This window comes from Tachysurus fulvidraco, chromosome 12 (genome assembly GCF_022655615.1).
Source record: "Tachysurus fulvidraco isolate hzauxx_2018 chromosome 12, HZAU_PFXX_2.0, whole genome shotgun sequence".
Taxonomy (NCBI): domain Eukaryota; kingdom Metazoa; phylum Chordata; class Actinopteri; order Siluriformes; family Bagridae; genus Tachysurus; species Tachysurus fulvidraco.
This window is the reverse complement of record NC_062529.1, coordinates 13,309,514-13,333,876: the sequence shown is the minus strand read 5'-3', so window position 1 is coordinate 13,333,876 and position 24,363 is coordinate 13,309,514. Positions and strand designations below refer to the sequence as shown.

The 24,363-nt window shown below is 40.4% G+C and overlaps 1 protein-coding gene across 3 annotated transcripts in view; it reads right to left on the bottom strand.

Annotated features, from left to right (window-relative positions):
- Positions 1-24,363, bottom strand: part of LOC113659486 (neuronal PAS domain-containing protein 3) — a 218,132-nt gene that overhangs the window by 140,949 nt on the left and 52,820 nt on the right. For 2 of the 3 annotated variants that reach the window (XM_027172293.2, XM_027172295.2), the window contains exon 2: positions 18,610-18,708. The exons of the other annotated variant lie outside the window; for it this stretch is intronic. In XM_027172293.2, the coding sequence (XP_027028094.1) occupies positions 18,610-18,708 (99 nt within the window). The remainder of the gene's footprint in view (positions 1-18,609; positions 18,709-24,363) is intronic. 3 annotated transcript variants of the gene reach the window in all.

The following is a 24,363-nucleotide window of genomic DNA, read 5'->3' as shown; positions in this document are numbered from 1 at the left end:
ATTGTTGGCATCTGCGAGCTCATATATGCTTAAGAGGAGATAGATAGAAGACAGATAGAACTGCTGCCCTCAGTGCATCGGTGCAGCAGTGTTTTTTTGTTAAAACTGCCATTAAGGACTAAAGATAAATAGCTTGTTGTCTAAGCAGTAGACAGCAAGTCTGAAATGAAAGGAGGAAAAAAAAACTTGCAACACGTTGTGTAAAAAATATGACCTCACTGAGTGAGAAAACAAATCTTTAAACTTAGAGTACACAGGGGAAAAGAGCCAATAACGGTGTCTTGAGGTCTCTTTTACTCTACATTCTACATCTGGATACATTTTTCTTCGGAGGAAGTCAGAATGCCAGCTCCCAACTGCTCGATATCATAGCGAGGTTGTTCTTTTTGAGAAATGGTCCAATCTCCCTTTAGGAATTGTTTCAAATGTATCTAGCAGCTTGCCTAGGAAGAGTGAAACTGCTCTGAAGACAAAACTCAGTCCAGGTTTTATTATGGAAAAATCCATATAGCGCTTCCTATTTCCCCAAAGGAGATGCTGTTTCCACACCCATACACCATACAAACATCCCAGCTGAAACACACAGTACAACACATACACCTTTTACTGCTCTGTTCTGCTCTATTCTACAGATTTTGGGGGTTGGATCCAGACTCAGAATCATTTCACATGGTGTCTTTATTAGTAGGTTTTCACATGTAGAATTCTTACATTAAGCCTTAAATCATTTGCTTTTTAAAGGTCAGAGCTTAAAATGCTGTAGAAAAAACACAGGAAAATCAGGATACTTCGAATATGTTTAGATGTTTTCCTTAGCATGGCTCTATATGAATTTCCTCTATAAGACTGTCACATTAATCTGCTCGCTATCGTATATCTCACATCTGTAATGTCACAGTGTATAGAGGCAGAAGACAAAAAAAAAAAAACCAACATTAACAATGTAACTTGCCCAAGCAAGTCGATTAGTGTAAAGCACTGGCATGTGTTTGTGTCATACGCTAGGTGGATGTGAGTCCTCGTTCGTGTGTTCAGAGGGAGAGTTTGTCAGTACTGATGTCCTGTCAGTGTGTAATTATGAGCCCAGTGGAGAGCCGAGGCAGCGGCGTGCTTCTGTGGAGCTCTGCAGCACACCAAATCCCGTTAGCCGTGAATAAACCCATTGGGGGCGGCACAGGTAAGCCAGACGCAATGCGATTACATGGCGAGAGTGATGCCTGAAAAGCCGAATTGCTAACACAAACCACCCGCTCCCTTTGTGTTTTAGCAGTAAAGAAGAGTAGTGTGCCAAATCTGGTTTACTGCCTCTCACCTAAGGCATCAAGCCAACAGAGGCTGGACAAGCATTACACGCCGGGATATAATGGGGCATCTGTTAATACAAGGAGGCCGTGAATATCCATCAAAATACCTACAGTAAACAACACTTTATAGGAAGCAGAAACTGCTTTGCATGGAACAGGTTCTGCTTAATCCCGGCTTTCGACACTTCGCCTATAGCTCAGACTCTAATATCTAAGAGGGTTGGGAGACTCCGAATCTTAAAGGTTGTAATCTGATTGGCTCTCTACATACACACACTTTTATTCAGCAGTTCACAAACTTTTGAAGCATGACACAAAGTGCTGTTCTAAACAAGATTTAATCAGTTGATTGTTGTTTGGCCGTTTACAATGTCAGCCAAACAGCCTCTTTTGGTAAAAGTAGGTGGTTCTTGGCTACGTTTATTGATAAAAGAATTAGAAAACGAGGACGAGCTCAGCTCTGATGCAATGTTCAATTACTCACTCCACACCTCCAGGCTGTGTGTATTGACGGACTACACGGGTCTCCAAATCTTTCCCCAGGCACCAAGTTAAAGAGAAACAGACAGAAAGGACTAAGTCCAGGCTGGAAATGTTCCAAGAGACTAATAACCGAACACAACCAACAACTCAGCCGCAATGGTTTGGAACATGACACAAGCTCCCTGTACAGTCTTCCCTCTTGAAGATTAGACACATTAAATAGATCCCACCCCCTCAGAGAGGCTTCACACTTCACTCAGCGGCTTGTAAAGCTGCCCTCAGCACACCACAACTAGGCCAGGGGTACAGCTGCAGCAAAACTCATGACAGAGGCAGTGCCACAACGAGCCGATTTGACTTGACTAGGCTTGACTTGAGGCGCTGCAGCGTCTTCTCTCTATTCAGTTCAGTTTAGTTGTATAGCACTTTTAACAATTCACATTGTCTCAAAGCAGCTTTACAGAAGTATATAAACAGAAGAGAAATATAATATATATATATACTAATAAAAATAATGATAAAATGAATAATAAAAATAATACATAAATAAATACATGCATTTAAAATTTTAAATTTATTTTAAAATATTAATTTAAAATTTAAAATACTATATATCTATCCCTTATGAGCAAGCTGGAGGCAACGGCAGCAAGGAAAAACTCCCTGAGATGATATGAGGAAGAAACCTTGAGAGGAACCAGACTCAGAAGGGAACCCATCCTCATTTGGGTAAAAATATCTCTTAATAACGACTACAGCTCAATCATAAGAAAAGAGAGAAAAATCCATGACAAGCAAAGGTACACTCATCTCTCTCAATCTCTCTCTCTCTCTCTGCTTCTCCATTTCTCACGTTCTCACTTTGTCCATCTCAGCAGCACCTGCAGTGGGCGGCCCGGCGAAGTGAAACGACTCAGTATTAGTTCCCGAAATTAGCAGCACTGGCTCGTTAAAGAGCTGGCACGCTCGGCGGCAGGACAGACACGGTTAATGGCATAAAAGCCTCCATCACCTGGGAGCCACACAATTACTTGAGCCAAGGCTTGCACCCAGCACAACTCCTCCTGTACACCCCCACCCCTTTTCCACAGTCTCTCTGTCTCTCTCTCTCTCTCTCTCTCTCTCTCTCTCTCACACACACACTCACACACACACTCACACACACACACACACACACACACACACACACACACACACACACACACACACACACACACACACACACACACACACACACACACACACACTCCCCAAATCCTTTGGACAGCTCACTCCTCTTTTCCTGGCCTCTGGCCAAACAAGGAGAAACAGAGAATGAGATGGTTCTCTCTCTCTCTCTCTCTCTCTCTCTCTCTCTCTCTCTCTCTCTCTCTCTCACACTCTCTCTCTCTCTCTCTCTATGCCATCCCATCTTGACCGACAGACACATCTTCCCATGTACCACCAAATTTGAACCCACTTGTACAGAAATTCATACAATTACACTATTAAAAAAAGATAATTATATGTTTGATGATTAAAAGATGTGGAGATATTGTGACATGTATGGCATATATGGTAGATGTTGTGACACATAATCATAAAGGGAAAAACAGGTCTTTATTTGACAGGTCTTTATTCGTTTGATAGAGTCAACCTTCAGAGCTTTTCAAGCAGAAATTTTGACTGGCAACATTTGTGTTTGCTGAGCAGCAGACTGGCTTAATTTAAAAAACATGTGTGACAGCGCTGGTTAAACAGGCTGTGTTCATATAAACATCACAAGAAATGGCCAAATCCATGATAAAGCAACATGCAATGCAGGCCATAATCAAACAAAACCCTATTTATGTGGTTCATGCTCACTTCCTATGGTTCTGCAGCATTGTTCAGAAAACAACAGTCATAGGAGTATAAGGAAAGCCCTATGTCTAGTAGAAGGGCATGTTGGGAAACAAACCACCCACAGTACTAACGCTCTAATTATCCAGCATGGTTTGTTGCAGTAGTGAGACCTATGGAGCAACCATAACCCTGGTGCCCTAATCTTCCACATGCTAGCGTGCTAAAACCAGGGCACTGTAGCACGTACAGTGCACCCCACGTCCCACACCAGACAGCATTGTCCTGATCAAAGCGCTGCACAATGGACTCCATGGTGGGTCAGGCACGCAGCAACCTGTACGAGACTTCCTTACTCAATAATAAATGAGAGGAACATTTGGAAGTAATTGGCTGTGGAGAGGCACCCGTCTCTCCACCAGGGGAGCTTGTTTGTACAAAGCAACAGAAGCTAAATAATTGATGCTCAATGCAGAGCTTCCCTCAGATTGCCCTGATTTGGAACATGCTCCGAATTCAGGCTGGTGTCCTACTGCTGCTGATGATAATCATTGTTTAGGAAAACAACAAAAGAGTGAAAGGGAGAGGGAGGAAGAGAAACAGGGGGAGTGTTTTATCATCACAGTTTTTCAGCCTGAGCTACAATGACCTGCTCCACAACAACAATAATCATGAAAAATGCACCCTGGACAACTTGTTATTGAAGTTGGCTTGTTTAACGGCTGTTCTTTTTCCAGATTAGGCCTGCCTCTGATGTTCCATATGTCTCGGATATTGCTCCCACCTGCATTTTCTCTCTCTGTGTAGGCAGCGGTCATGGTAAGTTTGCACAGAAGCACTGTGTAAGAATTAACCCTGATACACTGGATCAGAGCATGCTGTGGATTTCTGCTGACGGAAGAACATTTTGCACAAGCACAGATTTTTCGATTTACAATACTTTCACACACTCTTCTTTATTTAGCTGAGTAGCATGTTCGTTTCCCGAGTGTGTGTTTACCTCTTTTTCTGCACGCATATCGGTGTCCTGGTTCAGGCTTCCGTGATAACGATGCGAGAGACACAGAAATGACGTGAACTCTAATCAGAATTCGTATTGTTAACACGCTGCTGCCACTTTCACTGACCCTACAATATCATATATACTATTATCATACTGCTGCCACAGAGGATATTGCTGGCTAAGGAGGAGCTCTACTCTGTACCAGTGCACCGTTATTGCTTTTCTGACCAGTTCAATATCACAGTGATGGGGAGCTATCACTCAAGACAGTCTGAGCTGGGGGACAACTCACAGTAACGTATCTTACAGCACTATGATGAACAGGGTAAAATAATAAAAGTAGGAAATAATGGTATGAGATAGCTCTAGGGAGATGTGTGACATTCTGAAGATGAGTAAGGCATTATCTGCATCTCATAGGACTGTAATACACATTGAATGTGACACTTGCATCGCATTGGATCTCTGTAATTAGTTGACTCTTGCATTGAGAGTGATGTCATGTATGTCTTGAGCATGGCTAAACATTATACAACACTTTCTTATCCATTCCCATTCATGGCATTAGGCGACTGACATTCATCTAATTTATACAGCTGAGGGATAATGGTCTGGCTCAGGGGCCCAGGAGTGATACTGTAGCATGGTGGCCCTAGGATTCGAACTCTTGGCCTTCTGATCAGTAGTCCAACATCTTAATCACTGAGCTACCACAACCCCTATTCTTTCCTGTTTACTGCTTGAATGTTGGTTCCCAAAGAAAAAAAAGGTGATTAAATAGCAGATTATCCGTCTGACTAGCACTTTGCAAACGAGTCCAGAATCAGTCCTGGGTATTACTCAAGCATTGAAACGAAGCATTAAAAAGTGTTTCAAATGAGAACCCTATATGAAGTGGCCACTGAAGAACCTATAGTTTCAGAGTGTATCACAGTTATCTATTTGTGTACATCTCTCTCTCTCTCTCTCTCTCTCTCTCTCTCTCTCTCTCTCTCTCTCTCTCTCTCTCTCTCTCTCCGGTTTTCCAAAATGGAGCTCACTGCCCATCTCAGAGCCTGAGTGCAAGGCGTGTGAGTTTATGAGGCTCTAATAAGCACTTCGAATCTGATATAGAGCACGGTCATTATGCAATTGTTTTCTTAAAAGCCCATTGTGCGTTATTAAGAACACGGTAAATTATGACGATGCCTCAATATAGAGGGGGCAGGTATCCCAACAAACACACACTCAGAGTGGGCTTGTGTCGTCAGTTTCACTGAGATTATAACAAAAAAGAAACAATTAAACAAACAAAAGGAAATAAATGAATGAAATTGGTGGATGGCAATATTTTAAACACAGGAGGATAAACTAATCTGAAAGGAACTTGGGACAAAACTATCAATAAATAATACTAATAGCACTGTATATAGATAAAAACTCTATACGGATAAAATGAAATAAGCAACATGGATCTAAAGTGTTTAACAAGTAAGTCTCAGTATGGTTAATGATTCCTTATATTATATATCACAACCACATTTTTTTAAATGAAAATATAGAAATAACGTTACCCAGTAGCGAAGGCTTCTTTACTTTGCCAGTGACACACTGACTAGAGTTGTGTGATGTGACAAAAATATATCACATTTCTCAAGGCATTTTTTTTTTACAATACGTAACATAACGTAACATTCACAAAAGTAAATTATTTAACACAAAAAATTGTTTTGCTATAGATATTCTGTAGAAGTTTTTATCATCATATCAGCTGTTAATAAAAAGTGCACTACATTTAAATGTGTAATAAAGTTCATGGTATTGTACAATATGTATCATGGTCTATATATTCCGTCCTCAAAATTCCTGGCCCCAACAGTGACTGACACTGTTACAGTTAAAGCGATGGTGTATCTGTCAGAGACTAAAGATTTAAGAGTTTTAGGATAAACGATCATCATTCTGATCACTTATGCAAGCTATGCAGAAAAAAACCCCAGATATCGATTTCAATAAGTGCTGCCAGCCTGAGAGGATCTGTAGAGAAATCTGTCCTGTGGATTTTGCCTGAATATGATTAAGAAGCCAAACAAATGAGTAAACAGAACTCTGACATGGAAGAGGTATCAGTTCCCGTGTGACTAAGCCGGAATGATGGAGTAGTCTGAGAGAGCGAGATGTCCGATGTGTCTCAGGACAGCATGGCTACTAATCACTCTGCTTCAAATATAAAATAAACTGCATGTTATTTTCTTCCCTCGCTTGACTTATCTGAAATGACTCGCGTCCTCACGGCTCACTCAAACTGACTGTAGGAAAAAGGCAAATACACTGCTTCTTTTCTGAAATCACCTCCAGTCTGTCTCGCCATTTAAAGCTGTGGACAATGAGGGCCTTTACAAACCTAATACCATCAATAGTTGTGTACTATTCAGCCAGGAGCCAGCCATATTGGGCGAAATGATGTGAAAGCCGGCCGGCAGCGGGGGAGAAAATTGCCTCAAATTTCTAAGATGGCGAGAATGTGTGAGATAGCACACGTGTGAGGACGAAGACATAGCACATGGGAACACACCATATCTCTTAGCAGCCCACAATGAAAGGCTTCAGCTCTCGCTTTTCATTTCCCACAGACGCGGTCACTCAGCATGTCCTCTCGCACGGCACAGGAAGAGAAAAAAATAACAGTATGCTAAACGCACTAATCGACAGATTAACCAACCCTTAGTTAGCATTGCTTCGGAGACAAACACGTACTTGTATTCTTTCTCCTCACTCCTGTATAATTTGCTACAAAGGAATAGCAAGTATTTTTATTGAGATAATTGATAAAAAATAGAAACAGAAATGTTGTTCAGATGACTGGACAACAAAGTGATGCCAACAATAAAAGACAGATGGTCTGCTTAGAGTCAGAGGCTTCAATCCTTAACAGAAAAACAAGGAAAAGTAAAAAAGTAAGATTAAAAAAAAAAAGTCAGCTGAGAATGCTAGTTAATCACCATTTATCTCAATCTTATGAAGTCTAGCTTTTCTGCAGCCATCAGGAATAAAAGCATGATTAATCCCTATATCTGTGCCGGTGTGCCTTGCTAATGGGCGCGGCCATTAGAGAAACTCGGAGCAGTCAGACAAGGTAACTCATTTGCTGGACAAAATAAGTGGTTTGATTTTGATTCTCGTCTTCGATTGCCACATTTTAATTTCTCCAAAGTTGCGTTTTGACTTTAATCATTGTAATGACATGATTTCTAACTTTTAATTAAAAGTGAGAGCGCATGTGCTGTGGGCTTCTTAGAAGTTCAAATGCACTCAGTCTGAAGTCCACTAGATTGGTGAGCATCGCCTGAGGATGGATTCAGGCATGTGCTTCAAGAAGAGACACTTTCATCAAACAACGCATTAAAAATTAGTCCTGGGTTTGTATAAATGAAACAGAGCAAATAGGAATAAGACGCACAGATGTCTGCTGTACACTGTATACGCAAAGTGATCATTTAGGGCCTTTTTACACCTGGTCACTTCATGTGTTTTCTCTGATCCGATAGCTGTCTGATTTGTTAAAACTGTTCCATTTACATTAGGCCACATAAATGCGTCTTGGCGAATCGGATATCAATCTGATCTTTCTACTCCCGCCCAATATGCAAATATATTTTACCTCATTTCCGGGGTAATTGACATGGAACACGCTTTGGTGTATTTGGTTGCTACAAAAAACAGCATTTACTGTTTTCTGCATTTTCGCTGCAGTGCATTTTAAGACCCAACGATAGACCTAGGTGAAAGCGCTGGTGGGAAAACATATTTGTTTCTGGCGCAATGCACGACTCGCGAGTCACCTGCGAGTGACCTACTTCCGTTTGGGAGGAGTATAGCGCTGACGTATGTGGCTTGAACAACCACATGCATTTACACCTGTCCAGTTTCATCTGAAATGCGTCCCAGACCACCTCCTGAAGTGGTTTGAGCGATCGGATTTATATCCGTCTCGAAACCCTTTCGGAGGGCATTTACACCTGGTCTTTTTACCATCAGATAGCTATCGGATCACAGAAAACGCATGAAGTGACCAGGTGTAAAAAACCCCTTAGATAAGCTCCATCACTGAGGCCCTGCATTGTTTACATTATGAAAGAGCTAATATATTCCTTGGAGTAAATTTAAAAAAAAAAAGTTTTTTTAACTTCACTTCAGGCCTGATATGTTTAACCTCGCCCCTTTTACAGTAACAGCGCTTCTATTTACACAGTGATGTAGTTAGCGAGATTGACAGATAATTACATCAACCTGAGCAGTGGAGCAAAAGCAAATGCAAACAGCTCAATGCTTGAGAATGAATGTTTTGACACAGCTAGCTGCATTCACCATCTCCTATTTACAAATTTATGCTGTTAGCAAGAGAAGCCTTTACTTTGTTGTTCATTTATTCATGATAACGCAGCTGTAGTAAAGGTACGATCTAAAACTATTCCGAACTTCAAACAGGAAGTCTTACACTAAAATGACTGCAGCAATACTTTTGTTTGTTTGTTTTTTTGTGTATTTTTGGGTGATTAAAGGTGATTAAATAACGTAAATAAATTAAAGTCTTCTTACTGAATCACCCATTAGACATTATGTTTAACTTAATGCATGTATATAATGTTCTGCTCATTAAATCATCTCTTGATTTGTGTATTTATGATGTAGCTAATGGAAATTTTCAGATAATGAAAAACCATTTTAAAGCTTTAGACCTGGAAAGGGTTTTTATTTTAACAAATTTTATTCTTTAAAACTTTCTTTTTGTGTCCCATTGATGAAAGATATTCAGGCCATTTACAGCAGCATAATTAAATAAGTATCCGATAAAGATGGCTCATAAGAGATCCTGACTTAAAAGGTGACTGTTCTTTTTCACTCTCTGTACACGAGTCAGACACCCACGAGTCAGACACCAAAATATGTGCAAGTCCTAACTTGCACATCAGGTCCAAATCTTCAGCGTATCATCTTTATGGTGATAAAATTCGATAAACCCGAAAGAGCAGTGCGGGGTCAACGCTGCTAAGCAGCAAGCAGAACATGAGGGTTAAATAAGAGCTCACATACAGTTCAGATTGAGTGAGTGCACAATAACATCAGTACTTCTGCTGCCATGATAAAGTCAAGCAGCAAAGCGGGAGCCGGAGAGCAGATTCTCCACACTGTATGTCATGGCAGCTGTGATATTCTCTGGCTTTAATAAGCGCAGCTCACTGTGGATGTTGCTAAGCCGAGTAGGAGAAGGGTGCTCTCACGGCTCAAAAAGGCCATTACCTGCGCCAGCGTGCTTTTCCAGCACAGCACCGCTGGTAGCCATGTTTATTCATGACACAAGCGGCGAGACCTGCAAGGTGACTAGCTGTCAGGAGCTGGCAGCCTCGTCCGACGCTCTCTCCATGATTCCATCTGATAGAGAAGAGAAGCTGGCTGCTGTGCATATAGTGTGTGTTTGTGTGAGTGTGTGTGTGAGAAAGAGAGGGAAGGGGAAGAGGAGAGATCTGGGGCTAATTCACAGTCATTATGGAGAGCAGGATGTAATATGTAAACTCAGGCTCACTCACACGCACATTGGGAGTGAAAAGAGAATGTTGAATGAGTGTGTATCTGTGCTCAGGTGTCAAAAACAGGCCAGTGCAGGAAAAAATATGCCTAACCAAATAGTGAGGGGAAAAAAACAATCCACCTTCGTCGGTGCAAACGGACAGTACACAGTTATACAGACAAGCATCACCTTCTGTAAATAAAAAAGCGTCTGTAACCAATAAGCGATTCAGACAGCGCGCTCCAACCCAGGCGGCTCTGACTGCCTTTTTAATCTTATCTTGTTAATATTTTAGAAAATGCTTACAGGCATATGAATCAATTAATTATGGCTGGTATGCAGCTCATGAATTGTGCACATGGACTGTGCCGAATCCACATGTCAATCATGCCTCAGCAACAGCTGGGTAATTACTGCCGTCCACATCTAAAGACAGCAGCAATGCCGCACTTAAAGAATGTTGTTGCTCCGGGCTGAATTACAGATTACACAGACCTGGATGAACTTAATATGACTTTGATCTTAATTTACAAAAAAAAAGAGAGAGAGCAAGAGAAAAAGAGAGAAAGAAATGCAAAAGTTTGCTCAGGCTTCCTTGTGCTGGACAGAGAGAAATGAATAATATACACTCATTTGCATCTGGAGCATGCAAGGACAAATAGTTTGGCTACTGTTAATTGATTTTCTTTTTTTTTTTTCAGGGAAGATGTTTTCTGTGCTGTAATACTGACTCAGATTAAATATGCTATTAAAGAATGTACATGCTAATTTAAGCATTTGCTACAGAACAGTCTGCGGTCTCGGGTTGCATTAGTAGTGCTGTCAGTGGATAACTGCACATGTTGAGTTGAGAAACAAACAAATCCTCTTATTATGAAGTTCGCTGAAGCGTTTCGCCTGAAAGTTTGAGGGTATTTCTGCATGGATTGGACTCAGAGGCAGCAGTGTGTATAGCAGGGCTGGAGACTGGACTCATGGTGATAACTGCTCTCTCTCTCTCTCTCTCTCTCTCTCACACACACACACACACACACACACACACACACACACACACACACACACACACACATACTCATGTATCTTTTATTTTGTGCATCTTAAGCATTTATTGTAAAAGCATGAGCCTGAGCAAGTCTGTGGAAAAAAGAAACGAAGAAGACAATTAAATAATCAAGCGCTTCTGAAGGCTTGATTCTGATTGGTTAGAAGTTGTTCATCGCTCCTGAAAAGACCGGAGTGCAAATGAACAAAACTGGCCATGCTGTCAGGGTGGGAGAGATGCCATGCTCTCTCTCTCTCTCTGTCTCTCTCCTGTCAATCACAACATTAGACAATCACAGGCATCTGTGAGCTCTTGCATGAGGACTGGGTCGGATAGCGCTTTCCTCCACCTGTGACGCAGCATGAGCAGCAAAAAAATGAAAAAATGTTTCTGAGAAAGTGTGTAGTAGCCTTCTCATTCCCTGTTTGGAATGTTATCCCCTCCAGACTTTTATGCATTCAACGGAAACATCTGTAAGGTTATTCTAGCTGTTACAGCATAAGTGATACCAATAATTCATATGGTTTGTGGACATTCCACAACTTTAAATATGCTACAGTAAACAGATACAAAGCATGAAATATTTTCATTAATTATTCAAACAAAATGCTGTGGCATAAGAGAAATAAAGCACACGCTGTTATGGTAATAGAATAAAATTCAGGCTTGTAAAAAAAAAACCTGTTGTTGATTATTTTCCTTTAACAGCATACCTCATTGTGTTTTATTTCTTACATACTGTATGCTGTCTACTATTGGTTATGAGGAAGCTTTGAGTGAGTCTAACCCAGCAACGGCTCAGCCTGTGAGTCAAGAGTTTGGTGATTGAGAGGACGCTGGAGCTCTGATGTTTGTTATCGGTGTCACTGGGCCATGATACTGAGACTGACATGAGGGGAGGGCAAGGGTGGCATCAAACCTCTCTCCAACCAGCACCTGCTCGACTCTCGCATCAGCAAGCGTCCTGCATTTTGAAAGCTGTCATTGCGTCACGAAGCGGGCAGGAACGGAGCGCGTACATGGCACAGAGAGTCATCGTCCTGTAGACAGGGAGCAGACGGGGTCAGGGTACGCCAGCTAAACCCCCCGCTGTTCAAGCACACCCAAGAGAACACAGCCAGACTCCTCCACCACCTACCCTACCTCCACTCTTTCTCTTTTCTCCAGGAAATCTATACCATCCATAATTTACACAAGCTGAGACAAAGAAACGGGAAGAAACGGTTAAATAATTGAATGTAGGTACCTTTACTAAAAGAATATAGAAAAACAGAACAGAACAGAAATACATATAGCTCGTCTTTCAGGAAGAGAAAGTAGGTCAGGAAAGGAGAATTCATCAATGATACACAAACACACACACCTATATATACAATATATATGTAATCTCATACAAGGTTCAAAATATAACACTCTGCACACCTCGCCACTCTCGCCACAGAAAAAAGAACGAAGAAAATAGATATAATCAGGAACAGAGAGACAGATCCGCTCTCAAGCTCACAATCTCTCCAGAAAGTGAAGTGAAAGGGAACACGAGCAGCCATCGTAATACAGTCATCACAAATCAATACAAAAGCGCTTAACAACCGGCCTCATAGTCGCTGACATTTCATGCTAATGTGCTCCATATTTGAGCCATTAGCACGTTCACTGGGTGCAGGAGCACGTTAGTGGCGCCGTCGCATTGTGCCCTGCTCATTTGGTTAAAATAAGCCTGCTACTCTGGATGAGGTTAAGTGCAATGAGTTCAGCACACAACAGTGAGGGATATAAAGCACAGTGTAAACCCTCTCACACCCCGTACAGCACGGAAATAAAGTCCAACTCGCACTCCTTTCCACTGAGATAATATAAGGGGGGGGGAGAGAGAGAGAGAGAGAGAGAGAGAGAGAGAGAGAGAGAGAGAGAGAGAGAGAGAGAGAGAGAGAGAGGAGAATGACACAGTAAATTAAAGACAGAGACAAATATTCATGCTCCACACAATACAAGTTTCTCTGTAAGTGCTTCATTGGATAATGGCAGTGGGTTTGTACTGTACCCTGAAATTGGCTGTGTATTGTTTGCCAGTATGAAAATAAGTCAAATGTTAGGACATGAACGCACCAGAACATGGAAAGCATGCACTGTAAAGCACAAAGATGTCTCAATTTTAAGAATTAAACAGACAACAGTGCTATCCTGGTAAGGCTAATACACTGGATTGTTTACATTAGTGTTACAAAGCTTCTGCTGTTTATTAGTTTGTCTCCTATTCTGTAAATCTCTCTCTATTTCTCTTATCATGCAAATAACTGTGTGTGTGTGTGTGTGTGTGTGTGTGTGTGTGTGTGTGTGTGTGTGTGTGTGTGTGTGTGTGTGTGTGTGTGTGTGTGTGTGTGTGTGCGTGTGTGTGCATGCGGGCGAGTGTGTGTGTGTGTGTGGCGTGGTTGTTGAAAGAAGGATGAAACACACTCTTCTTGCTGAGCCTGAGTTCCTGTCCTCCTGAGCGACAGCAAGCAATGGCTGAAATGTCTGCGTCTAACCTGAAGTATGGAAGTTTGGAGCTGCATAAATAAAATCCCCATGGCAACTAAATACGGACGGAGATAAGAGAAAGCGGGAGGATTTATGCATTTTTCCGAGCTGTCATGCCCTAAAGAGCCTCCTCAGGCAAAGCAGGCCACCTGCCACCCACTATATTAAACCAAAGTCTTAAGGCCTCTCTCCCTCTCTCTCTCTTTCTCTCTCTTTCTCTCTCTAATCGTCTGTTTCTTCCTTCAGAAGTAGACTAATGTTGGCCTAAGACAGAGACATGCAAAGCTCAAAATGTTATTCAAAGCTTTACCCTCTCTATAATAGACACATATCTGAAAACAACACAAAGCTGAGGTGATGGAGTGCAGGCCAGGGTCAGACTACACAGAGATAAAATGTTACGAAACACCTCAGAATTTTGCAGCAATGGCATTTTCTCAATTGCACACGCTTTATATATATATAATTTTCGTTACAGAATAATAACTACTTCTAGGAGGATTTGGGATATTTTCTATTTTTTACTATTTCGTAAGACTAATGAAGACTTTAAGATTATGAACTAATGAAATAATAAAAAGACCGAGAAGTACCAAGAAAAATAAAATGAATATATAAAAGCTTCATTCGGGAGGCTTTTCTTAAAGTTCACTTCTAAAAGTCTATAAAAACTAGTTTTGCTTGAAATACTACTTATTAAAAGTGCATTTTAATTTAGAAATGAAATGACACAAGGGCATAGGTTTATATCTAACAATGAAAGAACTTTTTAATATCTTATACTGAAATAATTAGAAAAATAACCTTCCTTTCATTTTACAAGCAACCATAGCATAATCTTAAGAACTTCTAGAAATTTCTCTCAAACCACTTGTGGCAAAATTTATTGCACTCGAATGTTTCTTTCACTTGGGTATAAATATTATGATTCACGCAGGTCAAATCTAAAAGTCCAAAAGCACATTAGAACTACAACTGGAATTGTAATTTCTGACCAGATAAGATCACAAAGAAAAATACTGCCCATGAACACCACCATTTAGCGAAAATGAAATCTTCTGGTGAAAATAATAGATGCACTGTCCCTGTAAAATATGGCGGTGGTGGGCCGTTGATGTTTGGTGGTCTTTATAAAGCAGATTAAAATGTGCTGTCTGGAGGAATGGCCCAAGATTCCTTGACATGTGTTCTGACATTAGCGTGTCTGTGCTGTTGTTCTCTCTCCACGGCTGCAATAGATATTAATTGTGGGGTGTCTACAATATGTAAACCAGCATTGTGCAGGAAAAGGTTTTGACAGTAAAATAAAATCCATCACCATATGTTTGAGAAGATAGAAGAAGAGAGAAAGAAGAGCGAGTGGTACAAGATGTGTGTGTGTGTGTGTGTGTGTGTGTGTGTGTGTGTGTGTGTGTGTGTGTGTGTGTGTGTGTGTGTGTGTGTGAGATGAAAGCAGACAGCTTAATCCTAGTGCATGTTTAGCTGTGTATGGGGACAGAGGTCTCGTCAGACCTGAGAAAGGTGGACCGGTGTGTTTGTGTGTGTGCTTGCGTGTGAGTAACGAGGAGAGACAGGTGTGCGGCAGCCCCTCAGCCCCTCGCTGGCCCCTTGCTGCGGGAGAGATGGCCGTCCCTCCACATGGCCATTTATCTCCATTTTAGCCTGGCCCATACAGCCTGCTCAACCAGCACTTAAACTAAATAACCCTGCTGGATTTCTGCCTCTGTCTCTTCAAAAACAGGACACCGCAGCACACAGGCCAGCCCTCACCAGCATCAGCACTGTGTGTGTGTGTGTGTGTGTGTGTGTGCGTGTGTGTGTGTGTGTGTGTGTGTGTGTGCGTCTGTGTGTGTAAAGCACTTCAAGTGAGCAGGACAGCAGCGTCTGATACAGTGCCATCTTATCCTGTGTAAAGCCGGGCCAATAAAAATACAAGCAGATTGACTGTATTCATGTACAATACGTGAAAGGTTATTGTGCAGACTATCTGGTAAAGCAATCAATCTGCTGTGTTAAAGTCAACGGAAATTTCTAGATTATAGTGTAGTGTTTTTTAACAGTAATCCTTGAACAATGAACATAGATATGTAGTTAATTTAATAAGTATGAGATAACAGTCAAATCTGTACTGATTCGGAACAACATCTTCTTCTTTACACCACAGCACTGCTGCCAGCTCAATCCTCACTGGTCAGAAGAAATTAATTCTGTTTCTAAACGTTGCTCTAGGTATAATGCTGTAATTATGTTAAATACAAAATGGCAGCTTTATATTGTTGTGTTGTTGTTGTTGTCCTTCGCGGTCACCGCTGCAGATCATCTAATCTGTACAGTATATTTTGATTTTAGCACAGGTTTTACGCCGGATGCGCTTCGTGATGCTTTCATATTTTCGTGATATTTTGCACTGGCAAATTTCATGGGTTGTAAGAGTTACTAAAAGACTTCAGATCTGGTCCTCTGCTTTGTGCATTATACCACTCCCCTGTTCATTCCTTTCCTGTAAGAGCGAATGGTACCTCAATGGTTCAAACCTCTGGGTTACTACTCAGAAGGTTAGAGGTTCAAGCTCCAGCATCATCAATCTGCCACTTTTGAGCAAGGCTGTAAGAGCCTTTCTGCTCCTGGGATGCTGTATCACAGCTGACGTCAGCTTTCTAACAAGCTGGAACACGTGAACGAAGAATCGAAGCATGCTGTATTGGACATGAGACAAATAAAGCCTTTTTCTCTGGCCAACCTTTTTTCCTCAATTAAACCCTTTCTAAGAGAACAGAGAAATGAAAGAGGGATTAAATGAGTATAGTTATGCACATATTACAAATTGTCTATAAAATGGATATAAAAGGATGTTTCACTTCTGACCTAGAGATATCACGCTGCTTACAGTATGTGGTGTTTAGCAGCTTGGCGCCGGTGTTGGCCTTGTGCTTTTGCTAACTGGAACGCTTTCAGAGAAGGATAAAAGGTGAAAATCTGTTTAGTGGCATTATGCCACATGTAAAGCATTAAAGCGTGGATTGGCTGAGTATGTGTGTTGTGTGTTATAGATAGAGACACAGAGAAAGAGAGAGAGATGATAGGCACTGATGACAGTACAGGAAGATCCTCTGTTATGCACTGTGGCAGTTAGTGTATCAGGAGCACAGGGTGGGTGTACTAATAATACTAAATACACGCCATGATGAGCTATTAGAGGAGGCTTTTTTGTGAAAGTGATAAATAAATCCTCTTTAGTCAGTGTGACAGTAATCCCAATGCCCCTGTGCTTTCATTCCTTCAATCCATCAAACGGTGCTGGGTTTTAGCAGCACTGAATATTCCCAAATCTGTCTGATTCTACTGTACTGCTGAAGCTCCGTAAACATAAAACACGCAGTAAATAAAACATAGCATTTCCTTGGAGAATATGAAACGACGTCACTTCTCACAAAGCTGCGCTGTAATCTTTATGAGTTAGAGATCAGTGAGCGTAAAGTGCCACGTCTTTATGCAGAAGGCCATCGTTTATCAGCTCTCTGAGCAATAAGACTAGCCTTAATAAGCCTATTACATATTGGATTTCCCTCGGTGTGGAATAAGTCACTTGAACGGCTGTTGCTCAGAAGCAATAATACTTGTTTTTGATCAATTAACTGTGTCCTTGTGAAATGTGAGGAGAATTATTCACCCTGCTTTTAAAAATGCCACTGATTCAGGGTCGGGTTCATAGATTTATGTCAAATCATTCCAATAAAATAAATAAATAAAATACATTTCTCTCGCCCTTCATACTCTATAAGAAACAAGAAATTGCTGAATGCTGTAAATGTGGTCTAGTGTGGTAGAAAGTGACAAAAAAAATCAACCCTAGCATAGCTAATTTAAATATATTTCTGCCAAACATCAGTCTGTACAGGAAAGTAGGATAAAAATAAGCATACACTGTATGTTCAGCAACATCTCAAATCTGATTGGTCAGAAGGTTTGAATGGAGCGTGCAGGTACTGTAGCTGCGGCTGCAACCTAAACAACAGGTTAATATTAATGTTTGAATATTTCTCAGCATGCGTTATTTTCATATATCATCACGACCTGTCATGTGTTATTACACTTATACCATAGTGCAGCTGAATGCTTTATCTGATTGGTTAGAAGATCTGCATTATTTTCATACAACAGTAAAGGTACTACAGGATGTCTTGGTGTTGAGCGCTCTAAATAACAACACCGCTTTAGTTTCCTCGGTTCTCGTGTGTGTGTGTGTGTGTGTGTGTGTGTGTGTGTGTGTGTGTGTGTGTGTGTGTGTGGGTGGGTGTGAGTGTGTGTGTGTGTGTGTGAGAGAGAGAGAGAGAGAGAGAGAGAGAGAGAGAGAGAGAGAGAGAGAGAGAGAGAGAGAGAGATGTAAAGAAAGACACAGCTTTCACAAAGAAGAGAACAGGAACTAACTCGTCACTTGGATGTTCCACAACATTAAATCTAACTATAATGCGTGACGTGTCGTTCATTAATAAATTAACTGTTGGCAAGTTCATTAAGTGTTGGCAAATCGTTATGGTATAAGCAGAAAAACACACTCCAGACTGTGCTGTTATGCAAAAATAACGCACTGAGAAAGTGTAGGGGCTTCTGCTTTGTGCCACATCCCGACCCCAGGCAGGTATTATCTGTGTATAACAGCATGGTCTATCATGTGTTATTCCTTACATAATATCTCAGCTTCTGTATTCAGTCCAAGTGTAGAGCTGTTAAAGTAACAGATATAATGACAGGTTTACTTTTTTGACAATTTTTGTTATTTTTTGTTATCAATTGTGTGTGCGTGTGTGTGTATGTATGTGTATGTGAACATCCTATCAGCTCTGGAAAACCAGTGGGCGGGACTTAGAAAGGGGAGAAGGGGAGGAGTTACCATGGTGATGAGGTATGTTGTTGCCCTCCGAGGTGAAGTGTCTTGGGCCTAGTGGCTGAACACGAGCTGGCATTAGCTGGCCTCTCCCAGTAAGGGTCGCTGTGGAGAAATGTGGAAAAGCTCTTAAACGTGATACTGCTATACAAACAGCTGACCCCTGACCCTTGACCCTTCCCCACCTCCCCACAACTACACACCTTCAGCACATTAGAATGCACGTTACATCATACTCATTAAATCATGCAATTGGTTTTCATTGAGAGGATGAATGCGAGTTGATTAACCGGCACGTGTGAAGATTTAAACTTTGCAGACATTGTGAACAAGCAATATAACATTACAGTAGATGGAAACAGAGTAAGCAGATGTGCAATGGGAAAGAACATGAGTAACTCTGATTCAATTATAAAATACAAAATAAATTACCAGACAAATAATAATTCATGGCAAGTGACACTGATAACATGTGACAAGTTTACACGATATAATATGCCATTTATTTATGAGTAAATCAATATGCAAAGCTGAAATTCTGCAACACGGTATGTTTGTTTATCACAGATCCGAAGCCCTTGATGTAATTGCTGTCACATAAAACTACTTCAAAGCTTTAGAACACATTAGCTCACATTAGAGGTGTTCAGACTGAATCGACCCTGGTCACTAGAATTTTTATTGGCTAATGAAAGCAGAGTATTTTTCAAATCTGTGATTTAACCGCAATTTTTGCCAAATGTTCCATTAGAGACATATGATTAGCAGCCCGGGCTCTTTTTTATGTTGTGTTGCTGTGGAACTGATAGCAGAGCTATAATTATTGAGCCGGCTCTAATCTGAACTCCCTCTCATGGTTTTTTTTTTTTACACTCCTGCATCCGCACACTAAAGAGCTTTCATTGGTGAAGGGCCCTTCATGGGCACTACGAAGTGGCAGAAGCTGTAAAAAGGGAAAGCTGATATGTTGAGATGGAAATCTGTAATGGGGATGGATTCATATCGGCTTGATCGCTTCATTACTCGTTTTCTGTGAGATTACAGAGTTCTGTGTGCCACATGTCATATTACCCCGGTCTTATTTCATTTACATTGGCTGCCTGTACAGCTTATCACATTTAAAGCCTTCTATCTTATCCACAAAGGAGCCACACCTGATAGTCGACTGAAGGCTGGGATCAACGTGTTAAATATGGGCTGTTCCTGATTGGTGGGAAGGAAAACCTGCAGCCACAGGATAAGATTAAACACCTCTGCCTTAAATTGTTTAGTTCCGGCATGTTGCTGATCTCTTAATGCTGTATATCCCATCCTGTGCACTTCACTCTGCAGACACAAGCCTGCTCCTGCTGTCTTACTTCCTCTGAGAGCTGTTTGTCTGCGTTTATTTCAGCTTTTTATCTTATTTGATTGTAGTTGATGTTTCTTAAATTTGTAAAAAATAAATAAATAAATAAACAAAACAAAAAAAAGGATTTTTAATGAAACTGACACTGTAATTCGACACAGGACTGAAAAGCAAGCTCTGGATTTGATTATTACCTTTTTGTACCATTGCATGTGTTGTAATAATTTATTTTTGCTGTTATGCTTGGGGGGAAACGCTCGTATTGAAACTGCATTCATTTCATAACGGAAACCAGAGCTATTTATTTTTTATTTTACTTTTTTTATGCATTCCTGTCTTATAGTTATTTAATTGATAATTGTAGAATTCTTAATGTTATTAACATAATAATAATAATAATAATAATAATAATAATAATAATAATAATAATAATAATAATAATATCAAGAATAACAATAATTGTTATTAATAGTAAATTATTATTATTATTATTATTGTTGTTGTTGTTGTTGTTATTATTATTATTATTATTATTATTATTATTATTAATATTATTATCATTAGCACAATATTATGTTGTCATTAGCACATAGATTTCTTCTTGGTATGAAGCGTGTCATTTATGTCCAGCTCCACTCCACTATCACTGTACACTGATTTGCACACACAAGTAAACACACAAGTAAACACACAAGTAAACACACAAGCCCGCACACACTCATCAACCTCCACATCCTAACAGGGATTTTTTTTTTATGTCATTCCACGGCTGTGTATATTGCAGAAGCAAATGGAGATTTGGCCCATTTTCATTACCCCTGTAGCAGGCATTCTTTGAAAACTATATGCTTTTTTCCCGTCTACATGTTGAGTAACTAATCTGCACAAGGTGCATTGTACTCTATAAAATGCTCAGAGTTGGCCTTCCTGCAATTTCCAAGGAATCGGGTATGTGATTGAAAGTGTGTCAGGTCTATAATCAGGGCTTGTGCACGCTTATACATGGTCCCTCTGACCCGCCCTGTTCACCGCTGTCCCTGTACATCTCACAGCCTCTGAATGTGGACTGAGCCGAGTCTGAGGTCCGACACGTGACTAGTCAGAACACACATTCTCAGCTGAGTGGAGGAGATACACACCATTGCTCAGTGGCTCACTAATAAGCGAGGGTAGTTATTCAGCAGGGTGGATGTGTTTCTGTGCTCCACACAGCTGGATGAACCAATAAAAAGGTAACTAAAAAGAAAGGTGAGAGAGAAAGAGACATGCTGGATGAATTCTATTCAAACAGCATTCACCGTACAGCGTAGGACACGGCTTGTCACTCGACTCGTCTAATCCTCTTAAATAAAAGAATCGACAATTCAATACAAGGGAATTTATCAGGGAAAAAAACTAAAATCAGCCCTGAATCAGCACTCACAGCCTCACACCTCCAGGGTTGGGGGTTTGATTCCTGTCTCTGCCTTGTGTGTGTGGAGTTTGCATGTTCTCCCCATGCCTCGGGGGTTTCCTCCGGGTACTCCGGTTTCCTCCCCCGGTCCAAAGACATGCATGGTAGGTTGATTGGCATCTCTGGAAAATTGTCAGTAGTGTGTGAGTGTGTGAGAGTGTGTGTGTATCCTGCCTTGATGCCCGATGACGCCTGAGGCACAGGCTCCCCGTGACCCGGGAAGTTCGGATAAGCGGTAGAAAATGAATGAATGAACGAATGAATGAACTCAGGCTATCATGTTTTACAGTGGAGTGAACTGTAAGCTCTTATTTTACTGTTTCTAAAGTGTATTAGAAGCAATATGTCAAACAGATCATAACAATTTTCTCACATTGAAATGATTTCTGAGTACAAAAAACAATCAGCATCTACATTTAACAAACCACCTGGAAGTACTTTCCATATGCTAATATTCTGAGTCTTCTGGATTACCAATGTGTACAGTAATTACTTTTATATAGGATTTCTATTTCTTGTCAGGAAAAGCGCATGACAACAACACATCACTTGCATGTTCTCGTTTAAACCTGGCTGATGTTTTAACTCTGACTTGCCCTCTTGTGGACTGAGCTTTTCATTAACCTCATGCACAAAAGATATGTAGTAAAATATGTAAACCAAGCTAGCAGAAAAGTGCCCACATGTACATACTGTGGAGGTAATATTCAGAGCTGGATTAATAAAAAAAAAATAGTCTAGCAGGAAGGAGTTTTTATTGACTCAATGCATTAACTGCTGGATTAGGGGAGAAGAACCGGCCGGGTAGATTTATGGTGCCTTTTATCAAAGTCATCTACAGGGTGCAGGGTGACGAACGTTTACAGGTAAACCCCTTCATGTCTACTGCAATAATATGACCTGTAGTTACAGACCTCGTTTCAGCGGGGTCATAGTACCCACTGCCCTTTGGCCAGTATAAATCTACCCCTGCATTCCTGGTAGTCAGACTCTCAACTCTCCACTCCCAACTCTGTACTGAACGCTGAATGGTTTCTCCAGAGAACATCCATGCTCTAACTAATGCTACAAACATTCCAAAAACATTCCAAATCCACCAAAAAAAAAACCTGTGTATTTCAACTGAAAATGCATCAAAAACAAAAGAAATCCAAGTCTTTATATATTTCTCAAACAAATGATTGTAAACTGGAGCAAATCCAATTTTTTACATTGTGGTGCCAAATATTTACTGTAAATGTGAACATCGTAACGCTCAGATAATGTGTCTCGACTTTATCATCCGGGAGTATATTACACCCTAACTCTAACTATTAGTTTCTAAAGGAAAGGCACAAAAACGTCTATCAAAGCGAAAGCTGCATACTATTTAAAATGCTGTCAGTAAATGGTCAGGAACGTTAAATAGTTCAATTCTGACTCAGGAATCCATCCATCCATTTTCTGTACTGTATTTTCTGCTTTAGGGGTATGCAGGAAGCCTGGAGCCAATCCCAGGGGACTTGGGACAGGGCATGAGACAGGGGACACCCTTGACGGGATGCCAACTCATCATGCACCTATTCACACTACAGACATTTTAGAGATGCTAATCAGCTTACAAAGCACGACTGTGAAGGAAACCAGAGCAGCCAGAGGAATCCCCTGGAGCATGAGAAGACACACAGGACAGCACACACATGGCAGGGCCACTCCCAAAATCCTGTTTAATTCTAATGTGACTTTGTGTATTGGAAAATTCCAAATAGCAATACTAACTTCACCAAAGGCAAATAAGATGCAGATGCATGCTTTTAAATAGCATCATCCCAAATCTTAAACAGACTCATTATTAATTCAGGAAACAGTGATTATTTATAAAAACTTGTCATTTTTTCTTTAGAAATAGTGTTGTTTTTTTTTGTCCAACCTCACCTGATTTCTAAGTGCTAGCATATCTATAGGAAATGATCGTGTCTTTATTATAATTACTAGATGTAAGTTTTGATTTTTTTTTTTTTTTTTTTTTACCTATTTCTATTTTTCCTGAGTGTTACTGGAATTGAAAAAAAAAAGTTACACCTTTTGGCAAATTTGTACAGCTAACATTTTTATTACTACTACTCATGGCAAATCACTAAGGTTTCTTCTTCCTTCTTCCCCTACGGCTGTATGATACACATCAATGCAATGGGCTCAGTTTAGCATCCAGTCAAGTTCATCAGTGTAAAGTATCAATTCATCAGCCGCACTGACCGTCTCATGCTACATAACACCGTTAGTACTGTATCTATTGGTTGGTGTCTGAAGATAGATAAAGCGCTGGACTGCTGTGTTGAATTTGAGGATGAGCACCTCAGGCCCTGCCTCAGGAAAAAGGTTCAGTATGCTGGAGGAACCAAAGACTTGTCAAATCCCTTTTGCCTCCCTACAGCATAAACTTAAACTAATTTGAAAAAGCATGCTGAAGTAAGTTTGGCTAATTTCCTAACATTAACTGACTGTTTTTATTTAACTAAGTTAGCCGTTGTTTTTTGTTTGTCCAATTTTTATTTGTTTACTTATTCTGCTAATGCCAGATTAGCCTAGCATCCAGTCCGTAATTAATAGTTAAGTTCTAGCTGATGCTAAATGTTACAATACTTTACAAGAGATTACAAGAGAGTTAATATTTTTAGGCAAAATGAAGGAGTTGCTTTAAAACAGAAATCATCCTGAGTTTTAGTACTGTAAGTAATCAAAGTGAAATTTTCACATGAAAACATGACAGTAATTTAATTCTGACAGTAATTTAAATGTACATTTACAGCTTATTTTTAATACTTGAGTAAATTTGATGTCCATGAAATGTTAAATGTTATACTTTTCTTGAGTACATGGTTTGGATGGCGGCTTTGAGTGAGATGATGAAATTAATTACGCATTCACTTTTCTCCATTTTCTCAGAAATGTTTCTCAGCCATGCTCTAAATGTAGGTTC